General features: G+C 44.2%; 1 protein-coding gene across 6 annotated transcripts in view; it reads left to right on the forward strand.

Moving 5' to 3' along the window:
• Positions 1–207: 207 nt before the first annotated feature.
• Positions 208–23,238, forward strand: part of LOC140390012 (allantoinase, mitochondrial) — a 124,477-nt gene continuing 101,446 nt past the window's right edge. For 4 of the 6 annotated variants that reach the window (XM_072474812.1, XM_072474814.1, XM_072474813.1 and 1 more), the window contains exon 1: positions 208–394. In XM_072474812.1, coding sequence (XP_072330913.1) covers positions 245–394 — 150 coding nt within the window. In that variant the 5' untranslated portion in view covers positions 208–244. Of the gene's footprint in view, positions 395–21,784; positions 21,892–23,238 lie in introns of those variants that run through there. The other 2 variants (XM_072474816.1, XM_072474815.1) reach the window with 2 other exon arrangements.

Consider the following 23,238-nt stretch of genomic DNA (forward strand, 5'->3'; position numbering starts at 1 on the left):
TGGCCGAGTCAGTGAAGTCCACTCCCATAAAATAGATTTAAACAGGTCGACAAACAGATGTCTTTTGCCCTTCAGGTTCCTGCCCCGCATGGACCTTGTTACACCATTTTAAAAAATGTTGTGTTTACCTGCTGTCAATCAGTCAAGTCTCTTTTGTTAATGATTGGCGTGGTGGTTTAGGTACAGAGTTGACTGGTCACATGGCATGAGGATTCAGAGCAGCCTGGAAGAATTTTGTTTCGAAATGGAAGCAGGCTGTCAGCTGTCTGTGGTGAGGAGCAGAAAAGTGGTGTTGGATTCGGGGATCTGCCCAGCTGACATCATCATAGAAGGAGACAAGATCGTGAGCATTCAAGCTGAGGGAACCACAGCACCATGGGCATCGAATCAGCAGGTAAGCCCAGCAGACACTGTACAATTTGGACGTTTTACTCCGTGAAAGCGGCACACATTATCATCAGCTTGGAATTCTCCATATTCCCACGCCATATTCTCCACACACCCACCTGGTATTTAGTACAATCCCTTCTGGACCAGGTACGGGATTGCTGTCCAAAGGACATCGAAATAAAGGTGTCAAGGGGCACGGGATATGAGGAGAGTAATGCATTGAGATAGAGGATCAGCCATGATCATACAGAACGACAGAGCAGGCTCCAAGGGTCCAATTGGCCTACTCCTATGTTTCTATGATTTAAGGTGATTGGCAAAAGAACTCACGGCGACGTGAGGAAAATCACAGCAAGTGGTTAGGATCTGGCATGCACCGAGAGTGTGGTGGAGACAGATTCAATCGTGGCTCTAGGAAGGGTATTGGATAATTATCTAAAGAGGAAATATTTGCAGGATTACGGAGAAACGGCGAGGAAGTGAGACGTGCCGAGTTGCTCTTGCAGAGGGCTGGCACAGACCTGATAGGCTGAATAGCCTCCTACTGTTCTTTAACCATTGCATGATTCTCTGACTCTCTCATGCTAAATAGCATGATCTATTCTGATTATCTGATTAGGCAAGTACGAGCTCAGCTGGAGCACTCTCACATCTAAGCCCTATGGTTCATGGGTCAAACCCCATTCCAGAACTTGAGTTCACAATCGAGGCCAATTCCCAAGGTCACAACAGCTGAGACATTAAACCAGGGCCTGTTATCGTCTTCACTTTGAATGTAAAAGTCCTGACGGCAGCATTTGAAGACCTAGAAGTTGTTCTTTTATCCCAGCCAACATTCATCCAGCTATCGCGCACCACCACAAAAGAGATAAGCAGATCATTTGCGGTTTTGTAAGACCTTGTGGTGGATGTCGGATGTATTCCTGTTCCGTTTACCAAGTAACTCATTAGCTGCTCACTAATGGCCTTGGAATGTACTGAGGGTATGAAAGGCATCATATAAATGCTAAATGTTCTTTTTTTTTTTATTTAGAGTACCCAATTCATTTTTTCCAATCAAGGGGCAATTTAGTGTAGCCAATCCACCTAGCCTGCACATCTTTTGGGTTGCGGGGGCGAAACCCACGTAAACACGGGGAGAATGTGCAAACTCCACACGGGGAGAATGTGTAAACTCCACACGGACAGTGACCCAGAGCCGGGATCGAACCTGGGACCTCGGTGTCGTGAGGCAGCAATGCTAACCACTGCACCACTGTGCTGCCCTCAAAATGTTCTTTTTAATTCTAATTCACCTACTAAGCCCAGAAGATTATATAAGGACGAAAAAAGGTAATTGACCCCATCACTAAACCCTCTCCCAATACCGGGGTCGGAAGAGAGGGGGGTGGGGGGGGGTGGCAGGGGATTGTTGGGAAGGAGGAGGCCCTCCTTGTAAGCCTGCTGCTGGGCCCGGCCAAGTTGACCATTAATGGGTCCAGTCAGCAAGTGGTTGAGGGGGTTGTCTGATATAACTGTCCGCCCCCCCCTACTGTGGCAACATTCACGGCCGGTTGAGGGAGCACCCAAGGCATCTACTGCCACACTTTAGGCCTTCCACGACCATTGGGCATCATGGGGGCTAGGATGTATCATCACGTCCCGGGGAATTACATTTTGGTTCAGTTAGTTAAGCTTCCTTTACCGTTTTGTTTCGGTTGTAGTGCCCCAACAGGGTCTGTCATCCCCTGACTCATGTTTAATTTGATTTTTCTAATCAAAAGAGTAGAAACTCAAGCCTGTCACACCCAGACCCTTTGTTATCAGGAAACCCCCTTCATGGAGCTCTGGCTGGCTGCTTATAATCACTGACCAAAGTGTCTTCAGCAACACAGCCCACACCCAAAGCCGCCACCAACTAGAATTACAAATACAGCATTGTGCATGTGAATACCATCACTTCCAGGTCACACGCCATCCTGACTTTGACCTATATCACTGCTCCTTCATCATAATTGGGTCAAAATCCTGAAACTCCCTATCCAACAGCATTGTGGGAGTACCTACCACATGGGCTGCTGAAGTTCAAGAAGTCTCACCACCACATTCTCAAGGGCAATTATAGACAGGCAATAAATACCTGAGAGTGATTAAAAAGAAATTAAGACAACATTCTTAAACAACACTGATGCCATGTTCTGCATTCTATTGAGGTACCTGTCACTGATTCTAATTAATTTCAAGTATTACAGATGCCAGACCAGATCCCAACAGTGGCTAAGGTACTGGACCAGAATCACAAAGTTTTTTATTGGTAAGACAGTTCACTCCAAGAGTGAGTGCATCAGAAAAAAGGCTTGGTTATTTTAACAAACAAAACTTTATTATAACAAAAAAAAACATTATTTAAACTTTTAAACTTCAACCCAAACAAGAACAGCTTACTTGTATCTCTTAACGCGACCACACAATTACCTATTAAACAGCACGTAAAATTAACATACAGCTTTCAACTCCACTTACACAGGCAGGCAAACAATGGTACTTGCATTGCAGAACATGGGCTGGATTCTCCGCAGCCCGACGCCGAAATCGTGGCCGGTGCCAGGGAGGAGAATCCAGTTTGATGCCGTAATCGGGCCGGGCACCGGTTCGGCAATTTTCCGGGCACCGACAATCGGCGTCACCATGGATTATGCCGCGCTGGGGGGCCATTGCCAGAGACCCACTCAGCAAACCTCCGCTCTCGACCGGCCAAGGTCCCGACGGCGTGGAAATAAACATCTATTGCCGGTCGGGATGCTCGCGTGGCGGCTACGGACTCAGTCCGCGGCCACTTTAGTCGGGGGGGAGTGGATTGGAGACCAGGGGGGGCCTTATAGCTGGCTGCCGATTGAATGTGCAGGGTTTGAGGCTCGGGCGCGCGGCCGATCAGGGGGTCTCTTCCTTCGGTGTGGCTCCGTGGTCCAAACCCGCCATGGAGCACGGCGCAGCCGCTGCAGGCCGCCGGCCTGTGCATGAGTGCTCTGACCCAGAAGTACGGATCCCCGTATCTGCAGCAAAACCTGCGCAATTCACTCCAGGTCCCTGGTAGCCCCCTGCAGGGCTATGAATTTGTTGAACTTATTTGCAGGAATTTCTGGAGTAAAACCCCAACATTTTTACGGCAGCATGGGGACATAGTCTCAATTTGGAAGAATCCAGCCCATATACCTGCTGTTAGTGAGTCTCCTTCTGACCCTTTCCGAAAGCCTATCTCTGTGGCAGTTTCTTCATGACATCTCTCAATCAGTCTCCAAATCCTTCTTCCCCTACCTGTTCGCACAGGATTCTTTTATCTCTCTAAGAACTGCCCAGCCCCTCAAAAATGTTTCTGTCTAGGCGTATTGTTATGGATCCGGGTTTACAGAACACCAAAGTGTTTCATGGAGTTCAACCGACCCACAACTTTTAATAGATAGTGGTGTGGGAAGCACACGGCGTACTCTCCAGGTGTGATACAGCAGAGATGGACAAATGGTTTTTAAAACAAAACAATGTTTATTCTATGAACTCAAGTTAACCTTTAAAATAAAAACATTGAATATCTTAACACCCATTACTTCAAAGATAACCCCAAAAGACTACAACACTAAATAATCCTTCAAACTATTCCTTTAAACATCCAAAAGACTTCAAACCTTCAAAGATAATAACACATTAGGTTACATTCAATATATTTATAGTCCTTGGATTGCAGAAATCAACAGACCAGCTCTGTGTTTCTTCCTGCAGCTCTCAGCAAAACACACAGACACACCCAAGCTGCTCTCTCAAACTGAAATTCAAAAAAGCAGAAGTGAGCTCAGCTCCCCCCACCCTCTTACATCACTTCAGTAATATGATCAGCTCCATTTCTAAAAGGTACATTGTTTAAACATCCATTTCTTAAAGGTACTCTCACATGACACCTCCTCCCAAGAAGAAAAAATAAACCATCAACTTCAAGATGGTTTCATTTTACACCTTTGCACCATCAATTAAGAAATGCACACAGTAAAAACAGTTCACCGGTTCAAAAAAAAACAACACACGCAAACAGGTATAATAATATAGTCCATTTTCTTCCCTTCGTTCTTCTTCCTCCAACCAAAATCCTTCTCGATTGAGTCTCTTTGAACAAGAAAGTCTCTGCACGATTCATCCATTCCTCTATGCCTCGGCATTTCTCTTTAAAGTTAGATACTTCAGTTCAGTCAGTTACCACAGCTTTCAGACAGTCAAATGCCTGTTGAAAGTCTGCTGTCCATTGAAATTTTTGACAATTCATCAGCAAGTCCATCAGTGGAGCAACCACGCTACAAATCCTTTGCACAAAGCATTAAAAGTTTATTGGATAAACATATGGATAATGGCATAGTGTAGGTTAGATGGCTTTTGTTTCGGTGCAACATTGTGGGCTGAAGGGCCTGTACTGGGCTGTATTGTTCTATGTCTATGTCTAAAGGTTCAATCAAATCCACTCATGCCACGAAATCAAATTATTTCCCGTCATGTCGAGGGTATCGGAAACTCCCCAATAACTTTTGTTTTCACATCCCGTGGGACAAATCGACCTGTCCGATTGTATGGCCAAGGAAAGTGACTTGGGCTTTTCCAAATTCACTTTTGGCTAGGTTTATCACCAAACCCGCCTCCTGAAGTCGATCGAATAACTCCATAAGATGTTTTAAATGTTCTTTCCATGTCTGGCTGAAAAATACCAGATCGTCGATATATACCGCACAATTGGGTAATCCTGAAACAACTGTATTAGTTAACCGTTGAAATGTGGCTGGTGCGTTTTTCATGCCAACTGGCATAACTTTGAATTGGTATGTACCATCTGGAGTCACAAAAGCTGAAATCTCCTTTGCCCTTTCGGATAAAGTCCACACACAACCATTGGGTACCATCTGGTTTAGGTACCATCAATATGAGTGAGCTCCATTGGCTGCAACCCACTTCAATTATGCCATTTTTAAGCATACTCTCAATCTCTTTGTTAACCTGTGCCAATTTTAACGGATTAAGTCTATATGGATGTTGTTTGATAGGAACAGCATTTCCCACATCTACATCATGTATAACCATTTTAGTACTTCCCAATTTATCTCTACAAACTTGCCCATGTGATATCAATAACTCTTTCAGGTCAGTTTGTTTTTCCTCTGGAAGATAACTTAACAATTCATCCCAATTTTTAAGAACATCCTCATTTTCCAATTTAATTTGAGGTATGTCAAATTCACAGTCATCTGGATTTGGTTCGTCACTTTGAGTTAGAATCATTAAAACCTCCTTTTTCTCTCCTTCCCTTTCAAAGTAACTTTTAAGCATATTCACATGACACACTCGGTGAGTCTCCCTTCTATCTGGTGTTTTTACCACATAATTCACCTCACTTAATTTCCATTCAATCTGATAAGGTCCACAAAACCTAGCTTTTAAAGGCTAAGCTACCACTGATAACAGCACTAAAACTTTATCTCCACTGGCAAAACTACGAACTTTGGATTTCTTGTCCGCTACCCGTTTCATCACCTTTTGTGCAACTTTCAAATGTTGTCTAGCCAACTCACCTGCTCTATTTAATCGTTCCCTAAAATTTGACAAGTAATTCAATAGTGTAACTTCCGATTTCTCACCCACCAATTTTTCTTTAATCAATTTAAGTGGTCCTCTTACCTCATGACCAAAGATTAGTTCAAAAGGACTAAATTTGGTTGACTCATTAGGTGCATCCCTAATTGCAAACAGGACGAATGGAATTCCTTTATCCCAATCCTCTGGATGATCGTGACAATAAGCCATCAACATTGTCTTTAATGTCTGATGCCACCTTTCTAACGCTCCCTGCGATTCTGGATGGTACGCAGTTGATTTAAATTGTTTTATTCCTAAACTATCCATAACTTCTTTGAATAACTTTGAGGTAAAATTTGATCCTTGATCCGATTGAATTTCTGTGGGTAGTCCATATCTAGTAAATAATTTAAGTAACTCCTCCACAATCTTTTTAGCTGTAATATTACGTACTGGAATGGCCTCTGGAAACCTAGTAGACACATCGATTATAGTCAAAAGATATTGATTCCCACTTTTTGTTTTAGGAAGCAGTCCTACACAATCAATTCGGACCCTTGTAAAAGGTTTCTCAAATGCAGGAATGGGTATTAAGGGCGCTGGTTTTATCACTGCTTGAGGTTTCCCTATCACTTGACATGTGTGACATGATTGACAAAATGTAACTACATCTTTATGTAGTCCAGGCCAATAAAAATGTTTCTGGATTTTAGCTTGAGTTTTCCTTATCCCCAAATGACCTCCCACTGGTACCTCATGTGCCACTCGCAACACCTCCTTTCTATACCATTCCGGCAACACTACTTGATGAACTTCTGCCCACTTTTCATCCACCTGCATATGTACAGGTCTCCATTTTCTCATCATGACATCCCTTTTACGATAATAACACTCTGGTATACTCTCAGATTCCTCTTCCGTATATGCTTTCTGATATATCCGTTTTATTTCTACATCTTTCTGTTGTAACTCCGCCAATTTTCCTGAACTAAAAATATCCGCCTCACCCTCCACCTGTTCTTGTTCTTTTTCAACCATCTGATCAAAAATCGTTTCTGATAATTGCACTTCAATTTCATCTTCACTCTTTGATTTCTCCTCTTGTCTTAACCTGTGACTTTGTGACCTTGTTACGACACAATCCGGAAAAATCCCAGGATATTCGTTCTTCAACACTTCAGTTGTCTGATTTTCCACTGGCTTATCAACCACTCCCACTTGCGATCCAGCTATATCATTACCCAAGATAAACTGTATTCCTGGACAAGATAGTTTCTCTATTACTCCTACTACCACTCTTCACTGGACTTTCCAACCTTACCTTATATAATGGAACGCTACTCCTCTCACCCTGAATTCCACATATTACCACCTTTTCTGGCAACATTCTTCCCAAACTACATGATTCCTCATCTCTAACCATTAAAGATTGACTAGCTCCTGTATCTCTTAAAATTGTGACTCCTTTACCTGCTCCTCCTGATACACATGAGTAAACTTTACCCACACAAGTAAATTCTTTAAAGACATCTGGCACCTTCTTATCAATTACTACTTGAACAGGCTGTACAATCATTTGCACCTCCTTCGCTTCTCTTGGGCTTTCCTTTACCACTCTAACAAACCCCACTGTCTTATCCTGTTTTACCACATCAGCCTTCCCAGTGCTTTTCTTCAACCACCAACACTGTGACTTTACATGGCCTAGTTTATTACAGTGAAAACATTTGAAACTTTTCATTTCTCTTCCACCCTCCTGGATTTCTTTTTTAATCTGAGGTACACTCTCTTTATTATCTCCCATCAGATCACCTTTACCTTTACCACTTGAGTATTTCTCATGTCTCCAGTTTCTATCCCTTACCGGCTGAAACTGATGTCGCAAACCAAGCCTTGATTTATGAACTAATTCATAATCATCTGCCATTTCTGCTGCTAATCTCGCAGTTTTCACCCTCTGCTCTTCCACATGAGTTCTCACTACATCAGGAATTGAATTTTTAAACTCCTCCAAAAGTATAATTTCCCTGAGAGCTTCATACGTTTGGTCTATTTTCAAAGCCCTTATCCACCTATCAAAATTACTCTGTTTGAGCCTTTCAAACTCCATGTATGTTTGACCAAATTCTTTCCTTAAATTTCTAAACCTTTGTCTGTAAGCTTCAGGCACTAGCTCTTATGCACCTAAGATGGATTTTTTACACCTCCTTGTACGTTCCAGATACCCCCCCCCCCCCCCCCCCGGTAATGATGCAAACACTTCACTCGCTCTACCTACCAGCTTTGTTTGAATCAGTAATACCCACATGTCATGTGGCCATTTCATTTGTTTAGCTACCTTCTCAAATGAAATGAAAAAGGCTTCTACCTCCTTCTCGTCAAACCTTGGCAATGCTTGGACATATTTAAATAGATCCCCACTACGTCTTTGACTATGACGCTCTGTCTTACTATCCTCACCAATCTCATCCAACTGTATGTTTCCCTTTGCGTCTGCCAATTTTAACTGATTTTCATGTTTCTTAGCCATTTTATGAAGTTCAAACTCTCTCTCTTTTTCCCTTTCCTCTCTATCTCTATCTCTTTCTTTGTTTCTTTCTTCTCTCTCCTTTTCTTTTTCTCTCATTGCATATTCAAGCTGCTTTAATTCTTTTTCATGTTCAAATTGCTTAATCTGCAACGGGAGCTTTGCCATTTCTAATGAGTCAGAATGTATCGCAGGCAAAATGAAATGGCCAGCAACCGCGGTAAGTACCTCATCTTTTCACATTTTGCCAGGCAATGTTAACTGCAATGTTTTTGCCAAATCTAACAGTCTGCTTTTAGTCTCTGTCCGTAAGGTATTGTGAGTTACCGTGTCCACCCCCAAAAACCTCTGAGCCTCTGAAAAAGCCATTGTCCACAACACACTCGCCACTTAAAAAACTAAAATACGACCCCTGGAAAGCAACCACAATATGCTCACCCCTCACTGTCTTTAAGTTCATTAAGCCAATCCAATCGATAGACTTTTATCCCCCTCGAGCCCCCAATTGTTATGGGTCTGGGTTTACAGAATCTCAAAGTGTTTCATGGAGTTCAACCGATCCACAACTTTCAATAGATTGTGGTGGAAGCACTCTCCAGGTGTGATACAGCAGAGATGGACAAAGGGGTTTTAAAACAAAACAATGTTTATTCTATGAACCCAAGTTAACCTTTTAAAAACAAACATTGAATATCTTAACACCCATTACTTCAAAGATAACCCCAAAAGACTACAACACTAAATAATCCTTCAAACTGTTCCTTTAAACATCCAAAAGACTTCAAACCTTCAAAAATAATAACACATTAGGTTACATTCAATATATTTATAGTCTTTGGATTTGCAGACATCCACAGACCAGCTATGTGTTTTCTTCCTGCAGCTCTCAGAAAAACACACAGACACTCCCAAGCGGCTGTCTCAAACTGAAACTAAAACTCCCAAAAAGCAGAAGTGAGCTCAGCTCCCCCCCTGTGACATCACTTCAGTAATATGATCAACTCCATTTCTAAAAGGTGCATTGCTTAAACATCCATTTCTTAAAGGTACTCTCACATGACAGTGCCCTGACTTGAACTCATCATCGCTATCTGGACTTTTGAGTGCCCACTCCCTTAAAATTAAAAAGAACATTTTACATTTGTATGATGCCTTTCATACCCTCAGTACATTCCAAGGCCATTACTGAGCAGTTAATGAGTTGCTTGATGATCGGAACAGGAATATATCCAACATCCACATCAGAGTCTTATAAAACCGCAAATGCCCCACATATCTGTTTTTTGGTAGTGCAGGGTAGCGGGATGAATGTTAGCTGGGACACTAGAACAACTTCTCGGTCTTTAAATGCTGCCATCAGAACTTTTATACAAAAGAGTAGGGCCACGCTATGAACATGCATCTAACCTCCAATTTATGGACAAAAGAAGCCATCAGGAAGCCACCTTATTGGGTTAATGGCTGGTCAGACTAGGGTGTCCTGGAGGACAATGGATCATGAATGAATCACCCCGGCTGAACGGGGTACCCTGTTTATTCCCATTTACAAGTTTAAGGCTGAATGGAACAATGGAACTCAGGCCAGGTGTTGGTGTCTACCTCTGCCTCAGTGCTAGCAGTTTACCCACAAGCTGGAAGAGCAAAGAGTTAAACGGCTGGACAGGCCACAGAAATGGCTGATGATTTTGAATTGGTTCATAAAGCAAAATATGGTGTTCAACATCAATTTCAATCTGCGAAGGACAAAGAGGTTGAATAAACTTGGTTTGTTCTCACTGGAACAGAGGATGTTGAGGGGCGACCTGATACAAAAGTATGAGGGGCATAGACAGAGTGGATAGCCAGATACTTTTTCTCAGGGTAGAGGGGTCAATTATTTGGGGGCATAGGTTTAAGGTGCGAGGAGATGTACGAGGCAAGTTTTTTACACAGAGGGTAGTGGGTGCCTGGAACTCGCTGCCGGAGGAGGTGGTGGAAGCAGGGACGATAGTGACGTTTAAGGGGCATCTTGACAAATACATGAATAGAATGCGAATAGAGGGATATGGACCCCGGAAGTGCAGAAGGTTTTAGTATAGACGGGCAGCATGGTTGGTGCAGGCTTGGAGGGTCGAAGGGCCTGTTCCTGTGTTGTAAATTTCTTTGTTCTCTGTTAACCCCAAATTGCCCACTACACCTTTGATCCAATTTCCTAAAATCTCCTCATCATCACACCTCACTCCTAAATAAAAAACTGAACCACCAATATACATAGATGGCTTCAATTTCAGAACCCTTTCCAATTTTAAATATTCCTTAAGATTACATACACTGTACATTCTATATGATATATCATGAGCGGGATTCTCCGCCCCGCCACACCACATTCCTGCCCCGACTGGCCGATGGGATTCTCTGTTATGTCGGCCAGTCAATGGGGTTTCCCATTGTGGAGCAGCCCCATGCCGTCGGGAAACACCCAGGCGCTGGCATAACGGAGAATCATGCCGGCGGAGAATCCCGGCCCATGTTACATTTTTGAACAAGCAAATATCAAATGAATATAGTCCATTGTAGTCTTCACCCATGTCACAGTCATGATAATAATCAACAATCGCATTTGTTTCAGACAAACTTTACCCTAGTTCGGTCCGAGTAGTCCTGATATTATCGACAACACAACAGAACTTCAGCAATAATTCAATTACATGCAATTGCCAGGCTACACCAGCAGAATTTTCCAGTTAATAGTAAGACAGATTGCTGATCGATGGTGCTTCATTCATCATCAGTTCTTCACATTCATCAACTATTTGTATTTTGCTTCCTTTGCTGTCTGCTGAGGACAGGCAGAAATATTGGTAACAGCTGGTGCATTTGGACAGTGTCAAACACCAATCATAGCATGTTGAAAGTTTTTTGAATATTCTGGCTGCATTTGAACCAGCTTTTCAGCCTCCAGATTCTGTATTCCACCACGGACGATGCTCTCTGTGAAATGGTGAGACAGCTTCAGTCCTGTATCTGTCCCTCCTGACCAGATCTGAGTATTATCACTTCCTGTTTCACCATTATGATAGGAATTTGACTACTCTTGGAGCTGCACAGTACTTGCAGTATCTTTCATTGCAACCTGCTGTCTTGTGAGCAGCTCTATCCATTGTTATAGTTGATGCTCCTCTTCAATCGCATGCAGATGATTGCTGATATACTGCAGTTCCTGTGCAATCTGTTGCTGGATCTAAGCTTTCTTCTGAATCTGCCTTTCCAGACTAGCTTTCCTTTCCGTGTACCCATCACTGATGCCTCCTGCTGGATGAAATTCCCATGCCAGCTGCTTCCTAGGCTTCAATGCTTTGTTACCTCTGTCAAGGAGTTCTGTTTTGCATTTAAGAAAATCAGCCATCTCCGTTTGTACCTGTGTTGTCTTTAGTGGATTGAGCTTGCATGGGTGTTGGGTGTTGTTTAATGGGAAAGCATTTCCGATAGATACATTATGCGTAATTTCTTTTGTATGTCCCAAGTTATTCCCACACACAGCTCTATGTGACTGTAATAACTCTTTCAGGTCATTTTGATTTTCCTCTGGAAGGTACCTCAATAATTCTTCCCATTTAATGAATGCTTCCTCATGGTCCAATTTAATTTGAGGAATGCCAAATTCAGAATTGTCCGGATTTATGTCTTCTCCCTGAGTTACAATGATTAATACTTCTTCCTTTGGGGCTGGTTTAGCACAGGGCTAAATAGCTGGCTTTTAAAGCAGACCAAGGCAGGCCAGCAGCACGGTTCAATTCCCGTACCAGCCTCCCTGAACAGGCGCCGGAATGTGGCGACTAGGGTCTTTTCACAGTAACTTCATTTGAAGCCTACTTGTGACAATAAGCGATTTTCATTTCATTTCATTTCATTTCTTCTTCATCAAAATACCTTTTGAGCACATTGACATGATACACTCTGTGATTCCTTCTTCTGTCTGGCATTCTTATCAAATAATTCACCTCACTCAATTTCCTTTCAATCTGATAAAGCCCATTAAATCTTGCCTTAAATGGTTCCCCCACCATTGGTAACAAACTAGTAGTTTCTCCCCCCTAACAAAATTATGAATTTTTGATTTCTTATCCGCCTCTTTCTTCATCACATGTTGTGATGAATTTTAAATGCATTCTAGACAACTCACCAGCCCTGTTTAATCTCTCCCTAAAGTTTGTCAACAACTTAGAGGGCGATTCTCCGATATGGAGGCCAAGTGGTCGCGCCGTTGTGAACACCGTCGCGTTTCACGAAGGTGCGAACAGAGCCCGGGCACGACCTATTCTGGCCCCCACAGGGGGCCAGCACAGCGCTGGAGCAGTCCCCGGTGAAGGAGACCCCCTCCCTCCCCCACAGGCTGCCCCCCCAGCGTTCCCACAGAGTTCCCGCCAGCAGTGACCAGGGGTGGACAGCGCCGGCGGGAATATGGTGTGTCTTAGCGGTCGCTCGGCCCATCTGGGCCGGAGAATCGCCGTTCGCCGGTTCTCCGAGCGGCCCGGTGCGAATCACGCGCCGCTGGTTTCCGGGGGGGTGGGAGAATCCCGTGCGAGAGTCGGGGCGGTGTGGTGCGATTCGTGCGGCGCCCTGGCGATTCTCCTACCCGGCATGGGGGTAGAATAGCGCCCATAGTCTCCAAATACTGACTCACCAATTCCTCTTTGATCAATTTAAGTGGTCCTCTCACCTCATGAACAAAATTCAATTCAAATGGACTGAATTTTGTTGATTCATTAGGTGCTTCCTAATTGCGAAAATATAAATGGAATTCCTTAATCCCAATCTTCTGGATAATCCTGACCATAGGCCCTCAACATGATGAGTTTTGTTGCCATCTTTCTAATGCTTTTTGTGATTCCTGATGATACGCGTTTGAGTTAAATTGCTTTACACTTAAGCTACCCATCACGTCCTTGAATAACTTTGACATAAAATTGAATCCCTGATCTGATTGAATTTCTTTTGGTATTACAGACCGAGTAAAACATTTGGTTAGCTTCTCTACAGCTCTCTATGTAATGTTTCTTAATGGAAATCTAGTAGACACAGCTAATTTGGTCACAGATACTGATTCCCACGTTTTGTTTTAGGCAAGGTTCACGCAATCAATTAGGACTCTCGTAAAATGGTCCTCAAACGCTGGAATGGGTATTAAAGATGCTGGTTTGACAAAACCCCCTTTCTATAACCCTCCGGTAATACCACTTGATAAACTTCTGCCCATTTCTCATCTTCTTAAATATGTAAAGGTCTCCATTTTCTCATTAATATATTATTTCTAATGTAATAACACTCTGATATACATTCAGTTTCCATTTCCATATATTCTTTGTGATACAACTTCCTTATCTCTGAATTTTTCTGTTGTATTTCAACCAACTTGCTTGAATTAAAGATATCCGCTTCATCCACCACCCGCTGTTGGCCTTGGCTAACCACCTGATCAAACATGTTTTTTGACAATTGAATGTCAGCCTCCTTTTTGCACTCCTCAAGTTCTCTACCTCCTGTCTCAGCCTGTGGCCTTGTGATCTCGTGACCACACAATCAGAAAACACTCCCGGATATACTTCTTACAACATCTCCATTGTTTGACTTTCCACTGGCTTTTCAACCACAAAAGGCTGCACTGCCAACTGTGATCTAGCTATATTATTACCTAGGATAAATTCTAACCCTAAAAATGGTATTTTATCTACATTGCCGACTACCACTTCACCACTTTTCACCGGATTCTCTAACCTCACCTTACATAGTGACATACTAAGGCTCTCACCATTAATGTCTCGTATTACCACCTTTTCTGGCAATACTCCTTCCAAACTACATATCTCCTCATCGCTCACCATGAAAGATTGACTTGCTCCTGTGTCCCTTAAGATCTTAATTTCCTTACCTACTCCACCATGTACACATGAGTAAACTTTACCCTCACAAATAAATTCCTTAAAAGGTTCTGGTATCTGTTTCTGAACAGGTTGTTCACTCAGTTGCCCCTTTTCCGCTGGAGCAGTCACTTTTCCTGCCACTTTAATAAACCCTACTAGCTTATCCTGTTTAACCCAGTCTGTCTTCCCAGTATTTTCCTTAAGCCACCAACACTGCGACTTCACGGGCGGGATTTTCCGCCGCCCGCTGGGTCGGAGAATTGCCGGGAGCTGGTGTGAATTCCGCCCCTGCCGGTTGCCGAATTCTCTGGCATCGGATATTCGGCGGGGGCGGGAATCGCGCCGCACCGGTCGGCGGGCCCCCCCCCCCGGCGATTCTCCGGCCCGCGATGGGCCGAAGTCCCGCTGCTGGAATGCCTGTCCCGCCGGCGAGAATCAAACCACCTCTCTTAACGGCAGGACTAGGTGGCGCGGGCAGGCTCCAGGGTCCTGGGGGCGGCACGGGACGATCTGGCCCTGGGGGGTGCCCCCACGGTGGCCTGGCCTGCGATCGGGGCCCACCGATTCGCGGGCGGGCCTGTGCCGTGGGGGCACTCTTCCCTCCGCCTCGGCCACAGCCTTCACCATGGCCGATGCATAAGAGACACTCCCCCAGCGCATGCGCGGGGATGACGTCAGCAGCTGCTGATGCTCCCGCACATGCGCGGACTTCCGCTGGCCGGCGAAGTCCTTTCGGCCCCGGCTGCCATGGCGCCAAAGGCCTTTCCCGCCGGCCGGCGGCGTGCCAACCACTTGGGCGCGGGCCTAGCCCCTCAAGGTGAGGGCTTGGCCCCTAATTCTCCGCACGTTTGGGGCGGCCCGACGCCGGAGAGGGTCCCGCCACTCCATCCCGCCGGGTTCACAATGAAAACACTGACGTTTTCTTATTTCTCCACCACTATCATTGGTTTCCTTTTTACTCTGAGGCACACTCTCCTTAACATCACTAACAACACCTCCTCTGTATGGACCCCATGTAAATTTCTAATTTCCCCAGTTTATGTCCTTCACAGATTGAAATTGATGTTGAACACCGCAATTTGCTTTGTGAACCAATTCAAAATCGTCAGCCATTTCTGTGGCCTGTCCAGCCGTTTAACTCTTTGCTCTTCCACATGAGTTCTCACTACTGCGGGAAGTAAATCTTTAAGTTCTTCCAAAATAATTCTCTCCTGACTAAGCTTTCGACTGGGAGGTATTTCATAGAATCAGAATTTACAGTGCAGAAGGAGACCATTCGGCCCATCGAGTCTGCACCAGCCCTTGGAAAGAGCACCTACCCAAGCCCACACCTCTACCCTATCCCTGTAACCTCACCTAATCTTTTTGGATACTAAGGGAAATTTATTATGGCCAATCCACCTAACCTGCACATCTTTGGACTGTGGGAGGAAACCGGAGCATCCGAAGGAAACCCACGCAGACACGGGGAGAACATGCAGACTCCGCACAGACAGTGACCCAAGCCGGGAATCGAAACTGGGACCTGGAGCTGTGATGCAACTGTGATAACCACTGTGCTACCGTGCTGCCCGTCCTTCAGACCTTCCTCAGCTACTGCCTTTAACTTCAACCTTTTAAGTTGTCGTTCTCCTTGCAGTGCCAGTTTCTAAAGTTCAAACTCTCTCTTTTTCTTTTGCTTCTGCCATTACCAATCTCTCTCTCTCTTCCTTTGCTAATCTTTCCCTTTCCACCTGAATCTTATTCCTTTCAATTTCCCTCCTCAATTTCATCTCCATTTCTTTCAGTTTTTGCTGCATATCCAATTCTTTAATTTGCAGATGGATTCGAGCTAATTCTGATGGGTCAGGCTGTGTCACTGGCAGGTTTCAATACTGAGCTACAGCTTCTACTATTACTGCCTTCTTTGCACCTTGAGGGAAGGCTAACTGCAGTTTTTCCACCAAGCTCAAAAGCTTTGTTTCAAACTCCCCTTGTAAATCACCCCAAATAATTTCTTCCACACCCAGGAAATGATTTGCAACTGAAAGGACCATTTCCAGTCACACCCTATTCAAATTTCAAACCCAAAAAGAATGCAATCGTTCCACACACACTCATTGTCTTTAAATTCAATAACCCCAAGCCAAACAAGGAACTATATGTAAGAATCCCGGTAATGAGTATCCAATTTTGTTATGGACGGCAGACCAGATCCTAATAGTGGCTAAGATACTGGACCAGAACCGCAACATTTTTTTTATTTTTAAGACTGTGCGGAAAGACTGATTCGCGCCAGGAGTGATTGCATGAAAAATCGGGAATGGCTATTTTTACTAAAAAAAAACTTTATTGTAACAAAAGAAAAACAATAATTAAACTTTTATACTTCAAACCTAACAAGAACAGCTTATGTGTATCGTTTGACCCTAACAAACGATTTCCCATTAAACAGCACTTAAAATGAACATACAACTCTCAAATCCACTTACACAGGAAGGCAAAAATGATACTTGCATTGCAGAAAGTATTCCGCCTGTTAGTGATTATCCTTCAAAACCTTTCCAAAAGCCTGTGTCTGTGGTAGTTTCTTCATGACCTCTCTCAATCGGTCTCCAAATCCTTCTGCCCACACCTGTTCGATTCTTTTATCTCTCTAAGCTCCGCCCAACCCCTCAAGATGGTTCTGTCCAGGTGTACCCATACTTGAATTCATCGTCGCTGTATCGACTTTTGATTGCCCGCTCCCATTTACATCAAAGGACCATTCTATGAACATGCAACTATCCTCCAATTTACAGACAAAAGACAACATCAGTAATGGGCTAATGGCTGGTCAGACCAGTGTCCTGGAGGACAATGGATTTTGAGGACTCACCCCTCCTGAACAGGGGTATCCTGTTTATTTCCATTAATGAGTTCAAATCTGAATGGGGCAATGTAACTCAGTCCAGGTGTGGCGCATACCTCTGACTCAGTGCTAGCAGTTTTACCCTTAGGCTGTTAACTCCTAAATTGCCCACTACATCTTTGATCCAATTTCCTAACATCTCCTCATCGTCACACAAGTGGTAGTTCATCGTGTAGAGGAACTGTCTCTGTTAAAAACCTTTGATAATGTTTATTTTGTTTGGAGAGCCAAGATCATCCCTGTCAGGGTGAATTCACTTCATGTGATAATTCATCTGGATATGACTTAGACCCTCACCTTGCATGCCTCGCAAACCTTACCGTTTCTGTCCCATGAAGGCAGTGCACCATTCGCAGAATCAGAGAATTGTCATGGCGCAGGAGGCCATTCAGCCCATTGTGTTTGCACCGGCTCTCCAAATGAGCATCATGCCTTAGTGCCATTCCCTGCCTTTTCTCCAAAACCCTGCACAAAATAATCATCTAATGCCCTCTTGAATGACTCGATTGAACCTGCCTCCACCACACTTTCATGCAGTGCATCCCAGCCCCCAGCCAATCGCTGTGTGATCACTAACTGTTTTTTATCACATTACATTTGCTTCTTTTGAAAATCACTTTAAATCTGTGCCCTCACGTTTTTGATCCTTTTACAAGGGGGAATAGTTTCTCCCTATCTACTCTGTCCAACCACCTCATGATTTTGAACACCTCTATCCAATCTCCTCTTAGCCTTCTTCTCTCCAAGTAGACCATTCCCGACCTCTCCATTCTAACCTCATAACTCAATTTTCTCAACCCTAGAGCCATTCCTGTCAGCCTCTTTTGCACTCTCTCCAATGCATTCACATCTTTCTTATAGTGTGGTGTCCAGAACTGTACACAATATTCCTGCTGGAGTCTAACTATTGTCTTGTACAAGTTCATGCCTCTATTAGTAAAGCCCAGGATACTAACTGCTCTATTAACTGCTCCCTCTACCTGTCCTGCCATTCAATGATCTATGCGCAGAAAACTCAAGTCACGTTGCTCCTGCAGCCCCTTCAGAATTGTACCCCTTATTTTATATTGTCTGCCAATGTTCTTCCCACCAAAATATATCACCACCTCAAACTTCTCTGCATTGAATGTCATCTGTCACCCATCTGCCCACTCCACTAACTTGTCTATGTCCTTTTGAAATTCCACACTGTCCTCCTCACAGTTGACAATACTTTCAAGTTTCATACCATCCGCAAACTTTGAAATTGTTCTCTGCACATCGAGATCTAGATCATTAATATATATCAGGAAAAACAAAGGTCCCAATATTGACCCCTGGGGAACACCACTATAAACCTTCCACCAGCCTAAAAAAAATCCATTGACCATTACTCCCTGTTTTCTATTATTCAACCAATTTTCTATCCAGGTTACAATTGTCCCTTTTATTCCATGAGCCCTAACTTTTCTCACAAGTCTGTTGTGTCGCACTGTATCAAATGCCTTTTCAAAGTCCATGTACATCACATTAACAGCATTACCTCATTGACCCTTTCTGTTGCCTCCTCAAAAAACCCAGGAAGTTAATTAAACACTATTACTCCTTTAGAAAATTCATGTTGTCTCTTCCCAATTAACCCACATTTTTCCATGTGAATACAAATTCTATCCCGAATAATTGTTTCCAGTAACTTGCCCACCACTGAAGTGGAACTGACTGGTCTGTAATTGCTGAGCATTTCCTTACAACCTTTGTGGAACAAAGGCATCATGTCTGCAATTCTCCAGCCCTGAGTCTAGAGGAGACTGAAAGGTTATGGTCAGTACTCCGGCAATTTCCTCTCTCACTTCCTTCAGTATCCTTGAATGCAACTCATTCGGTCCCGGTGACTTGTCAACTTTACGTACGACAGTGTATCCAATGTTTCCTCCTGATCATTTTTGAACTCTTTAAGTGATGCAGATTTTCCTCCACTGTTAGCATGGCCTGAATAGCATCTACCTCCTTGGTAAAGACAGATGCAATGTATTAATTTAATATCGCAGCCATGCACCCTGCCACGTGTAAATCCCCTTTTAGGTCCCTAATTGGCTCTACTCCTCCTTTTACCAACCTTTTACTATTTATATGCCTTTAGAAGACTTTGGGATTCCCCTTTATGTTGGCTGCCTGTCTTTTCTCATAATCCCTCTTTGCTTCTCTAATGTGCTTTATCACCTCCCCTCTGAAGCTGCTGTAACTCCTTTTGGTTCTCAATAGCACTTTCTACCAGACGCCTGTCAGAAGCACACTTTGTCTTCTTTATCTTAATTTCGATCTCCGTTTTCATCCAGGAAGTTCCAGATTATTTTTGCCCTTCCTTGAGCCAGGTCTCTGTTATCGCCACATCATATTTCCAAAGCTTAATCTGCACCAAATTTATTTACATTCACATATATGCACAGTAACCCTGACTTAGACTTCATTACTTTCTCCCTTATTCCGACTCCACCTATTAATTTACTATTCTTTATTGCAGTGTCCCTCCCAGTATTTTGTGCACCTTGGTAATACTCTTTAATATTCTCTGTTGGTTCAGCACCCTTGCTGAGTTAGTTTAAAGCCCTCCCAACAGCATTAGCAAAATGCCCTCGCAATGGACTCAGTCCCAGCTCTGTTCAGGTGTAACCTGTCCGGCTTGTACACATGTCCCATCTTCCCAGAGTTAGTCTCAGTGTCTCAGCTAAAGTCCTCCTTCCTGCACCATCTTTCAGGCCACGCATTCCTCCGCCTTATTCTCCTATTTCCGTTCACATGTGGCATAGCAGTAAGCTGGAGGTTACTACATTTGACTTCCTGCTGGTTAAATTTCTCCCGATGTCCCTAAATTGTGCTTGCAGGACCACATCTCCTTCTACCTTAGTCATTGTTCCATTGGCTGTATAATCTCCCCCAGGAGGCTGTCCTGACATCCTTGACCCTGGAACCGGGGGGGAGGGAGGGGAAGGGGGGCACCATAACCATCCTGGACCACGTCTATGATCACAGGAATGCCTGTCTGCTCCCCAAAATAATGATTCCCTATCACTATTGCTCTTCCTTTCTTCTCCCTCCAATCCTGTACAGCCATTGAAACATGTCTCTATGATATTTCCTTCTGAAATATTTATTTCTGCTGTGTATTGTAATGAAAGGTATTTACACCATTTTATTTAACATGTAATGGTCTACATCAACCTTCTGACTATTTCCAGTCTTTCTCAAAGAGCAATCTAGGATGTGCAACAGCACTGTCTTCACAAATATCATAGAATTTACAGTGCAGAAGGAGGCCATTCGGCCCATCGAGTCTGCACCGGCTCTTGGAAAGAGCACCCTACCCAAGGTCCACACCTCCACCCTATCCCCATAACCCAGTAACCCCACCCTACACTAAGGGCAATTTTGGACACTATGGGCAATTTAGCATGGCCAATCCACCTAACCCGCACATCTTTGGACTGTGGGAGGAAACCGGAGCACCCGGAGGAAACCCACGCACACACGGGGAGGACGTGCAGACTCCGCACAGACAGTGACCCAAGCCGGAATCGAACCTGGGACCCTGGAGCTGTGAAGCATTTGTGCTATCCACAATGCTACCGTGCTGCCATAATAAAGGCTAAATAATTAGCCGCTTGAAATCTGATGTAAAAGCAAAAAGTGCTGGATAAACGCAAGTTTATGCAGCGTTTTCTGATTTGAAACCACTTTATCCTAACCTTAACAAATGTACACAGAATCTAGCTTTGCAAGTGCCAGTTGCATCGTGCTCAAGAGCTGATGTTAGTCAGAGACAAACAGGGAAGTATTATGGCTCCCAGGGACACCAGTTGCAGCTGTTGATGTAATGATGGTCTTTGTAAGGAAACAAAATATGGAAAGAGAAGGTATTTAATATTTAAAAGCAGCATGTCGGCATGGCAGTATCTTGTGGGGGATCTCAATGAATTTATTTATGTCAACATGGGATCTGTGCAACCTGCAAATTGCTGTTGGTGCATTAACTGGGATTGATGTGACATTGCCCGTCTGCTATTTTAACAATTTCTAGCTTGTTCATTTTAAAACAGTCTCTAAAATGCGTTGAGGACAGTGCCGCATATATTAAGAACAAACCGAGCCATTGTCTACTAACATCAGCAGCGAGAGCTTCAAATTCACTGAATATTTTAGACAGTTTTCTTGCTTAGGAATATAAGACTAGGTTAATTCCCAAATACTCCCAGGACAGGTACAGCACAGAGTTCGAAACAGAGTAAATGTCCCTCTACACTGGCCCCATCAAACACTCCCAGGACAGGTACAGCACAGGTTAGAAACAGAGTAAATGTCCCTCTAGACTCTACAGGGCTGCCCCACCCACTCACTAACTGGTTAGCAGTTAAGTGTCAGTCACCTTAATCTACTTTGATCTAAAATCAGGTGGGGGAGGGGAGTCAACTCAGGCCAATTTAAAAGAGCAACTTGTAACTCACTCCCAGTGAGTTCTCCCAGTGAGCCAGAGAAGACGCAGCCAAGAGTGAGTTTGGGAATTTGAATCTAGGTGGGAATTCGAAACTTGGGGGGAGGAGGTGCTTTTTATCCTTGGTAAGTGACTGGTAAGTAGTTTATCTGTTTTCTTTTTCTTTTCATTGGTATATTTATTTATTTTTTCTTCGTCTTTTTGTTTGGCATTGTAGTTGTTGAAGTTAACCAAAGGTTTAAGACATGGCAGGAGATCTCAGACCCGTGTCATGCTCCTCGTGTGCGATGTGGGAGCTCAGGGACACGTCCACTGTCCCTTCCTCCTTCACGTGCAAGAAGTGTGTCCAGTTGCAGCTCCTGTTAGACCGCTTGACGGCTCTGGAGCTGCGGATGGGCTCACTTTGGAGCATGCTGAGGACGTCGTGGATAGCACGTTTCGCGAGTTGGTCACACCGCAGGTGAAAGTTACTGAGGAGATAGAAAATGGGTGACCAAAAGACAGGGCAAGAGTAGGAAGGCAGTGCAGGTGTCCTCTGCGGTCATCTCCCTGCAAAACAATATACCGCTTTGGATACTGTTGAGGGAGATGGCTCACCAGGGGAAGGCAGCAGCAGCCAGGTTCATGGCATCGTGGCGGGTTCTGCTGTGCAGCTGGGCAGGAAGAAGAATGGCAGGGCTATAGTGATAGGGGACTCAATCGTAAGGGGAATAGACAGGCGGTTCTGCGGACGCAATCGAGACTCCAGGATGGTATGTTGCCTCCCTGGTGCAAGGGTCAAGGATGTCTCGGAGCGGCTGCAGGACATTCTGGGGGTGGGGGGTGGGGGGGGGGGGGTTGAACAGCCAGCTGTCGTGGTGCACATAGGCACCAACATATAGGTAAAAACGGGATGAGGTCCTACAAGCTGAATTCAGGGAGTTAGGAGTTAAACTAAAAAGTAGGACCTCAAAGGTAGTAATCTCAGGATTGCTACCTGTGTCACGAGCTAGTCAGAGTAGGAATGTCACGATAGATAGGATGAATGCGTGGCTCGAGAGATGGTGCAAGAAGGAGGGATTCAAATTCCTGGGGCATTGGAACCGGTTCTGGAGGAGGTGGGAGCAGTACAAACCGGATGGTCTGCACCTGGGCAGGACTGGAACCTGCTAGAGCTGTTGGGGAGGGTTTAAACTAATGTGGCAGCGGGATGGGAACCAATGCAGGAAGTCGGATGGTAGTAAAACAGGGACAGAAACAAAAGGCAGTAAGGGGGAAAGTGTAAGGCAGAGGAGCCACAGTCAAAAATCAAAAAAGGTGACAGTACAAGGTACAGTGACTGAGGGGAGCTCAGTGAATAGGACCAGTAATACTAAAAGGAATAAAACGGGAAGTAAAAACATTAATGGTAAGCGACGCGGCAGGTTGTTACATGAAGATATGGGTTCAACGACAAGGAAAATTAGGAAAAAGGTTAAGAGGAAATATAACTTAGGAGAGGTTA

Source organism: Scyliorhinus torazame, chromosome 14 (assembly GCF_047496885.1).
Source record: "Scyliorhinus torazame isolate Kashiwa2021f chromosome 14, sScyTor2.1, whole genome shotgun sequence".
In the NCBI taxonomy this organism is placed as follows: Eukaryota; Metazoa; Chordata; class Chondrichthyes; order Carcharhiniformes; family Scyliorhinidae; genus Scyliorhinus; species Scyliorhinus torazame.